Source organism: Oncorhynchus kisutch, linkage group LG29, assembly GCF_002021735.2.
Source record: "Oncorhynchus kisutch isolate 150728-3 linkage group LG29, Okis_V2, whole genome shotgun sequence".
In the NCBI taxonomy this organism is placed as follows: Eukaryota; Metazoa; Chordata; class Actinopteri; order Salmoniformes; family Salmonidae; genus Oncorhynchus; species Oncorhynchus kisutch.
The window spans coordinates 30293051-30308991 of record NC_034202.2 but is presented as its reverse complement, the minus strand read 5'-3'; the positions used below and the strand labels follow the sequence as shown (position 1 = coordinate 30308991).

General features: G+C 43.9%; 2 protein-coding genes across 2 annotated transcripts; one reads left to right on the top strand and one right to left on the bottom strand.

Annotated features, from left to right (window-relative positions):
• Positions 1–7626: 7626 nt before the first annotated feature.
• On the bottom strand, positions 7627–13250 carry LOC109874002 (V-type proton ATPase catalytic subunit A-like). The gene is made up of 15 exons (XM_020465737.2): positions 12997–13250; positions 12359–12459; positions 11973–12101; positions 11587–11801; positions 11321–11458; positions 10789–10940; positions 10491–10653; positions 10237–10345; positions 9913–10035; positions 9691–9805; positions 9432–9495; positions 9104–9307; positions 8890–8984; positions 8601–8772; positions 7627–8438 (listed from the first exon to the last, which is right to left on the bottom strand). Exons 2-15 carry the CDS (start codon positions 12438–12440, stop codon positions 8346–8348), a joined length of 1854 nt encoding a protein of 617 aa, XP_020321326.1. The 5' UTR covers positions 12441–12459; positions 12997–13250; the 3' UTR covers positions 7627–8345.
• Positions 13251–13830: 580 nt separating this feature from the next.
• LOC116358303 (protein shisa-2-like) lies at positions 13831–15501 on the top strand. The gene is made up of 2 exons (XM_031809540.1): positions 13831–14264; positions 14766–15501. The coding sequence occupies exons 1-2, from the start codon at positions 13856–13858 to the stop codon at positions 15287–15289; spliced, it is 933 nt and encodes a 310-aa protein (XP_031665400.1). The 5' UTR covers positions 13831–13855; the 3' UTR covers positions 15290–15501.
• Positions 15502–15941: the final 440 nt, after the last annotated feature.

Genomic DNA, 15941 nt, shown 5'->3' with positions numbered 1-15941 from the left:
ACTGGCTACAGGTTATTTACAAGTCTCTGCTAGGTAAAGCCCCGCCTTATCTCAGCTCACTGGTCACCATAGCAGCACCAATTCGTAGCACGCGCTCCAGCAGGTATATCTCACTGGTCACCCCCAAAGCCAATTCCTCCTTTGGTCGTCTTTCCTTCCAGTTTTCTGCTGCCCATGACTGGAACGAATTGCAAAAATCTCTGAAGCTGGAGACTCCCATCTCCCTCACTAGCTTTAAGCACCAGCTGTCAGAGCAGCTTACAGATCACTGCACCTGTACGTAGCCCATATGTAAACAGCCCATCTATCTACCTACCTCATCCCCATACTGGTATTTATTTATCTTTAACTGCACATTCATCTTCTGCCGATCTACCATTCCAGTGTTTAATTGCTATATTGTAATTACTTCGCCACCATGGCCTATTTATTTCCTTATCTTACCTCATTTGCACTCACTGTATATAGACTTTTTGTTTTCTTTTGTTCTACTGTATTATTGACTGTATGTTTTGTTTATTCCATGTGTAACTCTTTGTTGTTGTATGTGTCGAATTGCTACGCTTTATCTTGGCCAGGTCGCATCGCAAATGAGAACTTGTTCTCAACTAGCCTACCTGGTTAAATAAAGGTGAAATAAAATAAATAAATAAAAAGACCACCATAGTCCCTGTGCCCAAGAAAGCGAAAGTACCCTTCCTAAATGACTACTGCCCTGTAGCATTCACATCGGTAGCCATGAAGTGCTTTGAAAGGCTGGTCATGGCTCACATCAACACTGTCATCCCGGAAACCCTAGACCCACTCCAATTTATATTCCGACCCAACTGATCCACAGATGACGCAATCTCAATCGCACTCCACACTGCCCTTTCCCACCTGGACAAAAGGAACACTTATGTGAGAATACTATTCATTCACTACAGCTCAGCATTCAACACCATAGTGCCCACGAAGCTCATCACTAAGCTTAGTCCCCTCCCTGTTCACCCACGACCGTGGGGCCAAGCATGACTCCAACACCACGACACAACGGTGGTAGGACAGATCACCAACAATGATGAGACAGCCTATAGCGAGGAGGTCAGAGATCTGGCAGTGTAGTGCCAAGACAACAACCTCTCCCTCAACGTGAGCAAGACAAACGAGATGATCGATGGGGCAGTAGTGGAGCGAGAGTTCCTTGGTCTTCACACAACCAATGAACTATCATGGTTCTAACACACCAAGACAGTCGTGAAGAGGGCATGACAACACCTTTTCCTACTCAGGAGACTAAAAAGATTTGTCATGGGTCCCCAGATCCTCAAAAAGTTCTACAGCTGCACCATCAAGTGCATTCTGGCTAGTTGCATCACCGCCTGGTATGGCAACTACTCAGCATCCGACCGTAAGGCGCACGACCCAGTACATCAGGACCTATATACTAGGCGGTGTCAGAGGAAGGCTCAAAAAATTGTCAAAGGCTCCAGTCACCCAAGTCATAGAGTGCTCTCTCTGCTACCGAATGGCTAGCTGTACCGGAGTGCCAAGTCTAGGTCCAAAAAGCTCCTTAACAGCTTCTACCCCCAAGCCATAAGACTGCTGCAAAAGTGTATCAAATGGCCAACCGGTCTATTTACATTGACTCCCCCCCCCCCCTTTGTTTTTACACTGCTGCTTCTCACTGTTTATTATCACTTCACCTCCTGTATATAACCTCTTTATTGTTATTTTATTGTGTTACTTTTTTTATTTTAGATTTTTTTACTTTTCTTTATTTAGTAATTTAGTATTTTCAGAAAACTGCACTGTTAGTTAAGGGCTTGTTAGTATGTATTTCACTGTAAGGTCTACAACTGCTGTAATTGGCACATGTGACAAAACAATTTGATTTCAGTTCTAGAGGAGGGGGGGGGGGCTCATGGAGGAGGAGGGAGTTGGTTGTGGAGGAGGGGGGCCTCATGGTGCAGTAGCAGCCCGATAAAGAGAACGCGATGGCGGGAGACAGTGTGGTCTTCTCCTGCTTGCTGTCTGGAGGTGACCCAGATGGAGGTATAGTTGGTGCTCCATGGGCATGAGGAGAGGCACACCATACTAGAGGGTAACCAGACGTCTGAGGATACCTTTGCAGGCTGGGCATTCTTCTCCGGGAATCCCGTTGCTGGGAACTTCTCCATGATACTGAGGAACACATCAAGAGTTTGCCACTGTCTCCCCATAATGGCACCACTGTGGAGGGGAGTGGAATTAAGCTCAGCATCTGCAAGGACCTTGATTAGTGGTGTGGTTGTCAGGTGAGAGAGTGAACTGTGGGTCTGTGTCAAAGAGGCGAGGGTTTCAAAATAATTGACCTTCTCAGTGGTACAGATTTATTAACTTGCTACGGTTTCTCCCTGACTACATCTGAACCTATTCCTTCCTATCAAAAGTCTACTTGACCAACTCCATATCAGGACAATTATTTACAGTGCGGTCTGTGTGTTCCTTTTAAAAACAGCATTCAGAACCGTGGGAAACAGTGATGCTCAATAAGATTACATTACAAGTTGTTTTGGATGTATACAGTACTGTATAAGCTGATTTTGATGCAATTGAGAAAAATACTTGTTTGTTTTTGTTTTCCAACTATTTTCTATTATTTACATATTTTGGGTTTGACGTAAAGAAACAATGTTTCAATACAGGATTTTTTTTTAAACTAGACATTTTTGTGAATTGTTTCTTTTGAAGGAGACAACTTTTATGACAGTAGCTAGGTTTCCATCCAATTGGTGACAGATTTTCATGCGAATATTCTAAAATCCACATAAAAACAATATGTGCATTTTCCCACCAGAGATGTGTTTCCATCAGATTGAATGGTTGAGGATAAAAAGCTGTGCGTGATCGCATAGTGCACATGAAAATTACATTTGCGGTTAATTCCCCTGTATGGGATAAAAAAAACAAGTTAAATGGGTTTCCATCGCATTTTCAACTCTACTGGTGGTTATGTCACAAACAAATGTTGCGTTGTAGACAGGTTAGTGGTTTAGAAACAAAACCGACGTGTGCGCAACTATGGGGCAAAACAGACAGGGTTGTCTTAGATTGTTGACAACATGTAAACTAGATTTATTTTCCAATGTTTATTGAAAATATAAATACATTTACACAATGAGCACTTGTCTCTCAAATACATTGTTACAGCTAGCTAGCGAATGGTTCAAACACACGCATACAGTCGTGAAGAAAGTGCGACAGCACCTCTTTCCCCTCAGGAGGCTCAGAATGTTTCCCTCAAATCCTCAAAAAGTTCTACAGCTGCACCATTGAGAGCATCTTGACTGGCTGCATTACTGCTTGGTATGGCAACAGCATCGCCTTCGATCGCAAGGAGCTACAGAGGGTGGTGCGGATAGGCCAGTACATGGCTGGGGCCAAGCTCCCTGACATCCAGGACCTCTAAATAAGGCGGTGTGAATGGATGGCCCGGAAAATCGTTAGAGACTCCAGACTGTTCTCTCGGCTTCCGCACGGCAAGTGATACGATACCAACAATCTCCTGAACAGCTTCTATCCCCAAGCCATAAGATTGCTAAATAGCTAACAAAATAGCTACACAGACTATCTTTTTTCCCCACTCTCACACACACAATCATTTGCTCACACACACATAATATGCACATGCATTTATACTGACTCGACACACACCCACTCACATACAATCCTCATAGACGCTGCTGCTACTCTGTTTATTATATATCCTGATGCCTAGTCACCTTACATACACCACATGACCAAAAGTCGAACATCGCTTGTCGAACATCTCATTCCAAAATCATGGGCATTAATATGCATTTGGTCCCCCCTTTGCTGCTATAACAGCTTCCACTCTTCTGGGAAGGCTTTCCACTAGATGTTGGAACATTGCTGCTATAACAGCCTCCACTCTTCTGGGAAGGCTTTCCACTAGATGTTGGAACATTGCTGCTATAACAGCCTCCACTCTTCTGGGAAGGTTTTCCACTAGATGTTGGAACATTGCTGCTATAACAGCCTCCACTCTTCTGGGAAGGCTTTCCACTAGATGTTGGAACATTGCTGCGGGTATTTTCTTCCATTCAGCCACAAGAGCATTAGTGAGGCCGGGCACTGATGTTGGACAATTAGGCCTGGCTCGCAGTCGGCATTCCAATTCATCCCAAAGGTGTTAGATGGGGTTGAGGCCAGGGCCCTGTGCATGCCAGTCAAGTTCTTCCACACCGATCTCGACAAACCCTTTCTGTATGGACCTCACTTTGTGTACAGGGGCATTGTCCTGCTGAAACAGGAAAGGGCCTTCCTCAAACTGTTGCCACAAAGTTGGAAGCACATAATCGTCTAGAATGTCATTGTATGCTGTCGCGTTAAGATTTCCTTCACTGGAACTAAGGGGCCTAGCATGAACCATGGAAGACAGCCCCACACCATTATTCCTCCTTCACCAAACTTTACAGTTGGCACTATGCATTTGGGCAGGTAGCGTTCTCCTGGCATCCTTCAAACCCAGATTCATCCGTCGGACTGCCAGATGGTGAAACGTGATTCATCACTCCAGAGAACACGTTTCCACTGCTCCAGAGTCCAATGGTGGCGAGCTTTACGCCACTCCAGCTGACGTTTGGTATTGCGCAGTGTGATGTTAGGCTTGTGTACGGCTGCTTCTCCATGGAAACCCATTTCATTAAGCTCTCGACGAACAGTTATTGTGCTGACGTTGGTTTCAAAGACATTTTGGAACTCGGCAGTGAGTGTTGTAACTGAGGACAGACGATTTTTATGCGCTACATGCTTCACCACTCCGCGGTCCCGTTCTGGGAGCTTGTGTGGCCTACCACTTCACACCTGAGCCGTTGTTGATTCTAGACATTTCCACTTCACAATAACAGCCCTTACAGTGTACCGGGGCAGCTCTAGAAGGGCAGAAATTTGACGAACTGACTTGTTGTAAAGGTGGCATCCTATGACGGTGCCACATTGAAAGTCACTGAGCTCTCCATTAAGTTCATTCTACTGTCAATGTTTGTCTATGGAGATTGATTACACAGCCATGCAATGTTATACACCCGTCAGCAATGGGTGTGGCTGAAATAGCCAAATCCACAAATTTGAAGAAGTGTCCACATACACTGTATATACAGTGTACCTTCCTCAATCACTCCAGTATTCCTGCACATTGTAAATATGGTACTGCAACTGACCCTGTATATAGTATGCTTACTATCTTCCTCATGTTCTTATTTTTATTTCTTGTGTGTTTTTGTTCTACGGTGGCAGGTAGCCTAGTGATTAGAGTGTTGGGCCAGTAACTGAATGGTTGCTAGATCAAATCCCCGAGCTGACAAGGTAAAAATCTGTCGTTCTGCCCCTGAACAAGGCAGTTAACCCACTGTTCCTATGCCGTCATTGTAAATAATGATTTGATCTTAACGGACTTGCCTGGGGTAAATAAAGGTTAAATAAACATACCTTAACTAAGTTTTAGTATTACATTGTTATTGAAAGGCATTTTATTGTACTTGTGCATGTGACAAAAATGTGAAACTTGAATAAAACCCTTGATATTTATTGGAAAGTAGCATCAAGCTCACCACCCTGTGAAGTTCATCATAATTAATTTAATCTCTAGCCTAATGAACTGCATGCTTTCCGGAGTCGTAGTGGGAGAACCACGCAGACTTGTTATCCCATGACACCAAATATCCTACTTTGTCTAGCATATTTTGTTGTCTAAATTTGGAAAGTTTACTGACAAATGTGTCATTTCCATCAGTCCTGTCATGACATTTATGAAACAGGTACTTTACTCGCATAAAAAGGTTCGATGGAAAACTGGTTACTGTTACTGGTTACTGTCTAGTGGTTCAAATAGTTGCCGTATGAGGAGCTTCATTTTGCTGTGCCACGTTCAGGTGCAAAGTCTGATGCCCTTACCTTTTTCCATTTTGGATTCATCCAAGTAAAAACGTTTTTGTGAAAGAGGAAACGCATTAATAAAGTATATGAGAAAGACTAACAATTGTTCGGGAAATGATGTCCTTCGTGGCGTCAAGGTTACTTGCTGTAATTGTGCATTAGAAGTACATTATAAATAAATGTACAGGGCATTCGGGAAAGTATTCAGACCCCTCAACTTTTTCCACTTTGTTACGTTACAGCCTTATTCTAAAATGGAGTAAAACATTTTTTCCCCTCATCGACACACAATACCCCATAATGAAACATCAAAAAACAGGTTTAGAAATGTTTGCAATTGTATTAAAAAAGGGCTCCCGAGTGGTGCTCTAGTCTAAAGTCCCTGGTTTGAATCCAGGCTGTATCACATCCGGCCGTGATTGGGAGTCCCATAGGGCGGCGCACAATTGGCCCAGCGTCATCCGGGTTTGGCCGGGGTAGGCTGTCATTGTAAATAAGAATTTGTTCTTAACGGACTTGCCTGGTTAAAAGGTTACATAAAAATAAAAACAGAAATACCTTATTTACATAAGTATTCAGACCCTTTGATTTGAGACTTGAAATTGAGTTCAGGTGCATCCTGTTTCCATTGATCATCCTTGAGATACTTCTACAACTTGATTGGACTCCACCTGTGGTAAATTCAATTGATTGGACATGATTTTTACTATAGCTGGCTGCCCGGCCAAACTGAGCAATTGGGGGAGAAGGGCCTCCTTGGTCAGGGAGGTGACCAAGAACTTGATTGTCACTCTGATAGAGCTCCAGAGTTCCTCTGTGGAGATGGGAGAACCTTCCAGAAGGACTACAGTCTCTGTAGCACTCCACCAATCAGGCCTTTATGGCAGAGTGGCGAGACGGAAGCCACTCCTCATTAAAATGCGCAACAGCACACTTGGAGTTTGCCAAAGGGAATCTAAAGGACTCTCATACCATGAGAAACCAGATTCTCTGGTCTGATGAAACCAAGATTGAACTATTTGGCCTGAATGTCAAGCATCACATCTGAAGGAAACATGGCACCATCCCTACAGTGAAGCATGGTGGTGGCAGCATCATGCTGTGGGGATGTTGTTCAGCGGCAGGAACTGGGAGACTAGTCCGGATCGAGGGAAAGATGGACGGAGCAAAGTACAAAGAGATCCTTGATGAAAACCTGCTCCAGAGTGCTCAGGACCTCAGACTGGGGCAAAGGTTCACCTTCCAACAAGATAACGCAGGAGTGGCTTCGGGACAAGTCTCTGTATGTTCTTGAGAGGCCCAGCCTGAGCCCGGACTTAAACCCGATCGAACATTGGAGAGACCTGAAAATAGCTGTGCAGCGACACTCCCCATCCAACCTGACAGAGCTTGAGAGGATCTGCAGAGAGGAATGGGAGAAACTCCCCAAATACAGGTGTGCCAAGCTTGTAGGATGTAATCGCTGCCAAAGGTTCTTCAACAAAGCACTGATTAAAGGGTCTGAATACTTATGTTAATGTGATCGTTTTTGGAAAAATTGATACACTTGCAAAAAGGACTAAAAACCTGTTTTTGCTTTGTCATTATGGGGTACTGTGAGTAGATTGATTAAAAATATATAAATTTAAGAAAAAGGCTATAATGTAACAAAATGTGGAAAAAGTCAACGCGTCTGACTATTCTATCCAGCATAAAACACAAGGCAAATTATTATTTCCCATTCATTTATTTTCTTTAGACTTACACAATGCATGTGACATAAATATGCCTTCAAGTTGGAGGCAACTGATTCTAATACACACACGCATACACTTTCTGTCTCACACAACAGAAAAACAACATCAAAATATCCACAGAGAGAAGTAAGAACACAAAATACCATCTAAGAGGCATTGAGAGGAAGAGGGCCTCAACCTCCTGAAATAAACAAGGTGCCTCTGTCCCTTTACCCCTGTGTACGTTCCCATTTTTGCCAACCATCTATTGGTGGTGGTCAGTCATACCTGGGAGATGAAGTAACACTCCACGTGTTTCAGCTAGTAGTTAAGTACAAGTGTAGTACCTGATCGGGGTCCACTGATTATTGTCTGTAACCAGGGCTGTAGTCGTGTGCTCTTCATGGATGACAAGGGGGCTGAAGGGAGAGGAGGAGAACATCCATACGATGGGGTAACGGATTATGGTATTGCTAATGGTAATAGATTTGGTAAACATGAATTCTGAGAAAACTGAGAGAAAAAAATATTCCATTACTGCCTTGTACATGACAGTATGGTGAAATTAAAAGAGCATGGTTGAAATAAAGGGGTCGACCATCGTGTTGGAATGTGGAGGAATGACTGAGGTTTGACTGTCACTGGCCTAAGTAGACATTCACAAACAGGGGCCAGAGAGCACTGGGTGTAGGAGGGGAGGGAGGTGAGAGCTCAGTCCTCCAGGGTACGGAAGGCATTCTGCATGTCCTCCAGCAGCTGAGAGTAGTCTGCTTTAATTTTGGCCTCGCCCTCCTTCACTGGATCCTGAAACAACAGGTACACAGAGACACTGAGGCTAGGAGACACAATGACACCCCAAGACAAAGTCCCACAGTGGATGTACAAAGGCCAGAGTTGGTAGAGTGATTGAGGAAGTTGATTTTGAATGCAGATGAACATGGATAAAGGGGCTGAACAAGCATGTACCTTGAACTTCATAGAGCTGAGTCTGTAGAGGATCTCTCCCATGTGCTCCCGGATCATGGACCAGGTGATCTTGTTGTCACTCTGAGCAGTGGTCTCCACTGCATGTCGCGCCAAGTCATAGAATGCAATTGTGTTGGAAAGGATGCCCACCGTTTTGTAGAAAGGGCAGAATCTTCAGGAAAAGGGCAAAAAATTGAATTAATTAACCAATATGGGCTTAATAACCGATGATTAAGTCATTTTAGCATGTTTATGACACAGATGAACGTGTGCCAGAGTGTGTATTTACCTGTCATACGGAGTATAGCCATTCTGCTGCAGGAAGTCATCCTTGAGTAGTTTAGCAACCTCCAATGTGATCTTGTCGGTTTCAGCGAGAGATGCCTGTTGTTAAGTTGACATGGGGGACAGCAATAAGTGCCTAGTGCGTGCATACACATGCCAACCATCAACCTAGGCAGTATATCAACCCATAACCCTTCCTCACATGAGCTCAGCCTCACCTTTCCTACAAGCTGTACAATCTCAGCCAAATCCTCCTCCTCCTGCAGGATCTCCTTGGCCTTGGTGCGAAGCGGCACAAACTCAGGGAAGTGCTTGTCGTAGTACTCGTCCAGCGCCCGCGTGTACTTGCTGTAGCTGATCAGCCAGTTGACAGAGGGGAAATGCTTTCTCTGAGCCAGCTTCTTATCTAGACCCCAGAACACCTGAGAGATGGAGAAAGAGAGAAGATAAAAACAGGAATGAGGAGTAGGAAGAGTAAAGGTTTGAATTGTCGAAACTTAAAATTGTCAATAAAATTGTAATATATATACACAATTGAGGCATTACCTGTACAATACCCAGTGTAGCTGAAGTAACAGGATCAGAGAAGTCTCCACCAGGGGGAGACACACTAGGGGAAATAACACCAGGCCAAGTTATTCAGACACCAGTCTGCCATCACTGTATCATACATTCCAAGGTGAAGAATACATGGTTCAGGTATCTTGTGTTGCAGGACTGGTACAGAACCTGTCTGACCCTTAGTGTCAGGAGGTATGGGGGGTGATAGAGGTTCCCCCTGCTGGTAGAATGATATAGTACTCACGCTCCAACAATGCTGACGCTGCCCTCTCTCTCTGGGTTACCTAGGCACTTAACCCTGCCAGCACGCTCATAGAAGGAGGCCAGTCTGGCTCCCAGGTAGGCAGGGTACCCGCTGTCTGTGCACAAACAGCACACAGAGCTCTGACTGGCTCAAAATGGCAGACATGTTGCTGTGATAGAGCATGTTTTTTTTATACTATTGTTATTGGCTTATTGTACTCACCAGCAGGCATCTCAGCCAATCGTCCTGAGATCTCCCTGAGAGCCTCGGCCCACCGGGAGGTGGAGTCGGCCATCATGCTGACGTTGTAGCCCATGTCTCTGAAGTACTCAGACAGAGTGATTCCTGCAGTGGAACAAAGTAGATGCAGTCAGAATCAGAGGCACAGAATTCCAGTCACCACAAGGTTATGAGAATGAGTGGTGACTGGTGGCTAATCCCCCCACATTCCAGACCAAAAGATGTACAACTACCAACAACGATGATGATTCAAAACAGCCGACACCAGCTTTATAGGTTGCCATCTGTAATGTGATCGCCTGGTACCTGTGTAAATAGAGGCCTCTCTAGCAGCGACAGGCATGTTGGAAGTATTGGCCACTAGAGCTGTTCTCTTCATGATACTTTCAACCTTTCCATCCACTTCCATTGTAAGCTATGGAGCAGGGAGGAATACCATTAGTCAGACTGAAAACACATCACAAACTGGTGATCGGCTATGCCAGACACCAAAGTAGTGTAATTCACTGATCTCATTAACATGTCAATGATTAGAACTTGACACACGGACTATCACTAACCTCAGGGAAATCTCTCAACACTTCAGACATCTCATTTCCACGCTCTCCACAGCCCACATAGATGATGACATCACTGTTGGAATACTTGGACAGGGACTGTGAGATCACAGTCTTGCCACAACCGAAGGCTCCTGGGATAGCAGTAGTACCACCCTGGACACACCTGTGAGCACAGACAAACACAGAGCCAGAAGTAGGTGACTTGTCAGAGGCTTAAGTAAAGGTCAGGATGAAAGGATATGAAGTGGGAATGGGCCAGTAGAAAAAAGGAAAAGAAAGTAGAGATGTGTATACTCACGGGAAGAGGGCATCCAACACTCTCTGGCCAGTGAGCAGGGGGTGATTGGCAGGTAGCTTCTCTGTGACCGGGCGAATCTGTCGCACTGGCCAGACCTGGATCATGGTAAACTTCTCTTTCAAACCCTCAAACTCCAGTTCCAGCACCACATCCTGTCGAAACACACTAAATTTTACCAAACAACAGAGACAAGATAATGGCATTGTGCCATTCAGCTGTAAAGATGTTAGTAGGTGGAGGGTGACTCACATTTAGGGCTGTGACGATACCATTATGGCAATATTTTTTCCCATGCCAAACATTTACACGAAGCAGACCAAATTCTTTGGTCCTTTAAAAACCTGCTTTATGTAAAATATTGTGTACTATAGTTTGGAAAATACATAAATGTGACTCCGGATGAAAACATAATGATGTTTGTTTCCAACATTAGGGCTGTTTTCATAAATAAATAAATCCCGCTTTGTGTTTTGTTTCCTTGCCACGATACTAACGAGTATCACGATACTGGTATCGTCCCGGCTCTACTCACATTGACATCATAGTTTCCAGGTGGGGCCACGTAGGTGACAGTGCCTCTGCTCCGGGGAGGCAGCATCAACTTGTGTTTGATCAGCGAGTTCTCAAAGACCGTGCCGTAGATATCCCCACCTGTTATGTGACTGCCAGTCTGAGGCAGAGATGGACAGGGGGGAGAGAACAGAATATGTAGATTCAGGAGATGGATCATATTTCAGTGGAGACACATTCAAACACACCTTGCTTACACACTCACAAGGAAATACATTGTTGTCTTACTCTAAGACTCTGGCCAGGTGTAAACTCCCACTTGAGGTCACGGTTGAGGGCTCCAATGTTGACTCCTCTAGGGATGTAAATGCTTTGAGTGAGGTCATTGATGTCTTTGAGGGGCCGCTGGATGCCATCAAAAATGGACCCCATGATTCCCGGACCCAACTCTACAGACAGGGGCTTTCCTGTCCGAAGGACAGGGTCTCCGACAGACACACCAGCTGTGACGTACGTTCAGGAAAAATAACCATATAGCCAAGTAATATGCCGGACAAGAGGATATGCTAGAATACATCAGAATGGAAGTACACAAAAGTAAGTGAACCGTCAACAGTTACTGAAGGTGGGAGTAACTGTATGTCTAGTTGAGAAGGTATGACTGGAAAGGATACAGGTCTCCTCGTAGACCTGAATGGTTGCCATGTCTCCCTCCAGCCTGATGATCTCTCCCACCAGCTCACTGTGACCCACACGCACCAGCTCGTACATGGCCGCTCCTGCCATGGCGGTGGCCGTCACCACTGTTGATTAAGCAGGTTAGACAAAGAACAGATGACAGAAAACATGTTATTGAAAAGTAGCAGGCAGTCTGGCTACATGAACAAGTCGAAATATATATTTTTGCCATACTGGAAATGAGCAGGCTGAATTGAGCAGGTGCTATAGCATGTGCTGAAAGCATTGTTAGCTCACTGAACTAAAGCCATAGGCACAGGCATGAGAGTTATCACTCCCATGCCAGAGCCTGGGATCCTTGATTTGAACTGCAGACACTGACCTGGACCAGAAACGCCATGCACATATCCAAACTCGCTTTCCCGCTCTTCATCACGGATCTTAGGAAGCTTGGAAGTGTCCATCCTGAGTGTGTGTGTGTGTCTGCAAAGAGTAAGGAGAGGAAAAACAGAGATCAATCATGCGACACTCCACTATGACGACACGTGAAAGACATGACACTAGTTATATATTGATAAACTGTTTCAATAACTTTAATTACTTAATGGAATGAAAATAATTCACCATAACCACACAGAATCATCACATTTCATTCATTGGTACAGTGACATGTAAACTTGCTCAGTGATAATACCTGGAGAGCTTCGATACCATCTGCTTGGTAAAAGCAGGAGAAAAACAACAAGCTATGAAGCTAGCTAACTAGTCTCTACAGACCATAATACAACTACAACATTTCTGAAATACAGTCTTAAGTTTCAGTTGTTTATTACACAAACAAGCAACTCATACTAGCTAGATAGAGCTAAACTAATCGTAGTCAGGCAGGTGACACTGACAGAACGAAAATGTAACAACAGCTAACGTTAGCTAATCTGCGTGGTTTATCATAATGTACTAGCCAGTTGCAATGAATTGACAATAACGTTATATTGGATTCATATGATTCGGGTTGATTACCTTCTCTTAGTATTCAATAGTCCAGGGCCCTTCAGAAATTTCTGTCGGATTAGGAGACTGATCAGCTGACAGGCCCAAGACTACTTTGGTAAACAATCACCATTGTGGCTCGGAGGCCCGAGATTACATTAGAAAATACGAGCTCTGGGAGTCAAAATGGCGTAACAGCGCAACAGTTTCCTTCCTCTTTCGGATCGTTTAGCTCGAATGCGGCGGCGGCTGCATTCCAATATCATTGACGTGATTTCCTCGTCTCCTTTTCTCAATGACAAAGTTTACTTAGACACTCAGTCAAAATCAAGCTATTGCTTTGATATAGCAACACAGTCGAATAATATCCAATCACTTAGCCCATGTTGGCTGTGATAGGCCTATTGAAGCAGAACATTGGAAAAATAAACTTGGAAGATCTATTAGCCGAATAAACTGCCCAGTTAAGATTTTAAAATTAAATTGGCCTAACTATGCTAGGCTATTTAATCAGCAAAATAGGCTACATATCTACATATATATTAATGTGCCCATACAGTCTGTAAGGAATAGTCTAAAATTAGTGTGTCCCATGACACAAATTATGGAGAGAACAGATCCACAGAGCAGAACCAACTCATGTTATGATGCATCACATGGCGTGAATCCAATGGTAAGCCTGTGCGTTCATTTTACATAGCGTACCTATAGCTCCCTGTATGATTTTATTAGCCTATTCTAGATATGTCTAGTTGCGCTTTCGAAATAGGAACAAGCGCTGCGGTCATAACTTTTGATCAGTTTAAATAGCCTAGTTGTCATGGGATATAGGCCTAGCCTATGTGACATTGATCCTAGCCTATTGCAGAAAGGGTGGTGATTGAGCCACATGTGTTATATGTTATTTATAATCTTTTTAGGATTTATTTCCAGGTTATTCTTTTGTAATAACAAAAAATACCAATACGGGATTCGTCTCTTCAGTTGGAACGGGATGAGGACCGTGCGTTTTGCTGTTGGGGCTTTTATCAGTCTGATTTTCCAAGTGGGCATGACACAACAGAGGACGAATGGTGAATATTGCCATGGTTGGAAGGACGCGCAATCTAACTGGCGAGGGGGTTTCCATTGTCCGGAGGGCCACGATCAAAGAGAAGCTGCGATCTGTTGTGGAACGTGTGAGCTGCGCTACTGTTGCGCGCTCATAGGAGCAAGACTGGATCAGGGTAACTGCAACAACCACGAGCAAGTTCTACAGCCTGGCACGTCTGATGACGAGAAAGATGCCAAGAGTGCAGGTAAATTGTATCTTTGGCTACTGAAATAGGAACAAATACTTGGTCAATTATTATTTTTCATTAAGGCTCAATGTGCTGGCTATGTAATGCCTTTTTAGGCATAACTACCTATTCATTGATAACACACACAGTGAGATTCCTTATAAATGTTATTGAGGAATGAGAAAGCCTAATGCAGTGTGTGCTTGAATCCAACCCACCAAATGTGCCTTAAAGTGTGGCCTCATGTCTAAGCATTTATTCTATTCTTCAACATGCAGTTAGACTACTCCTCACATCACGAGCATCATGTTAAGACTTGATCTGCTGCCAAGGATCTTTCAATGAACCGTTTTTTTGTGTGTTTCATGTGTTGCACAGTTTAATACTCTTCTTGGAATATGAACACATCTCCAGCTTTTTAAGGTCATCCTTAAAATGTCTTTCTTTCCTTTCCACTCAATCAATCCATCCACTTCTCCCCTGCCCTCTTTATTTTTGTGTTTTCTTTTCACTCTGTAGTACCTGTCTATGTCCCCTTTGTGATCGTGGGCTCTGTTTTTCTGGCCTTTATCTTTCTGGGCTCCATGGTGGCCATGGGTGTCTGTCTGAGTCGTAAACAGGAGATCTCCCAAAGCCCAGACGGTGCTGCTGGGCCCCAGGGTGGGAGTGGAGAGCAGCAGCAGGAGGCTGTACCCATGACTGTGAGTACAGGGACGTCCTGTGGTTCCACCTCATCTCTCTACCCTCCCAATCCCAGCCAAGCCTGTCCAACTGGATCCACACGTGTCCACCAAACCTTAAAGAGGCAGGAAACTCCCACCAGCCCACAACCCTCCATGGTCCAACCTTTTACCATGCACCCCACCATGGTGTTTTCCAGCCTGGTTCACCCCTCCATGCTTCATCATTCCATAATGCATCCTTATATGGCTCAAATGCCTACTCTGTATACCTCACAAGGGGAAAGCCGTCATCTTCCATCTCCCTGCCCCCCATCCAGCTATACCAGCACTAAACCCAGGCACACTGAAGTGATCATATAATTTGTGGCTGTGACTTTGAAAGACTCCATTATGGAGTATTTGGGTATTCAAATAGCAAAATATTAATAAGCCCAGGAAATGGAATGTAAATGTGTGGCAGCCAGTTTAGACTAATAAAAATGTTTAGGAGAATAATTGCAATTGGTCAGTTAACAATAATTCAATCATTCATATTTTATTATTCCTTAAAATGTATAGTGTTTCTTTGTAAATATTCTGTACTCATTTCTACAAATTACACATTCAATTGCTGGACTTTTTCTGATGTTTTTTTGTTGTTGTTCATAATATAGTTATATTAGCCCTACTGTTATGTATTACTGATGCAAAAGCTACACTACGCACATAACCCTGTCACATAACAATAATAGTAATAATTTGGCGGGGACTTATATTTTGTCCTATTTCACACATGTACAAGTTGAAGAGTTGGACATAGCACCATGATTTAGGTGACATGATACTGTATCATGATATCATGACACCATCATTAACCACAATTTTATCTAAAACATTCCTCAATGCGATCTCTATACATTAACAGAATTTACTCTGGTGGCTTCAGAGTTTATCATCAGGCCTTTCACAACTTTGGTTTTAGAAGTGTGTGGGGGGGGGGGGGACATAAAAAAAATGTATTCAGTCGGATAAA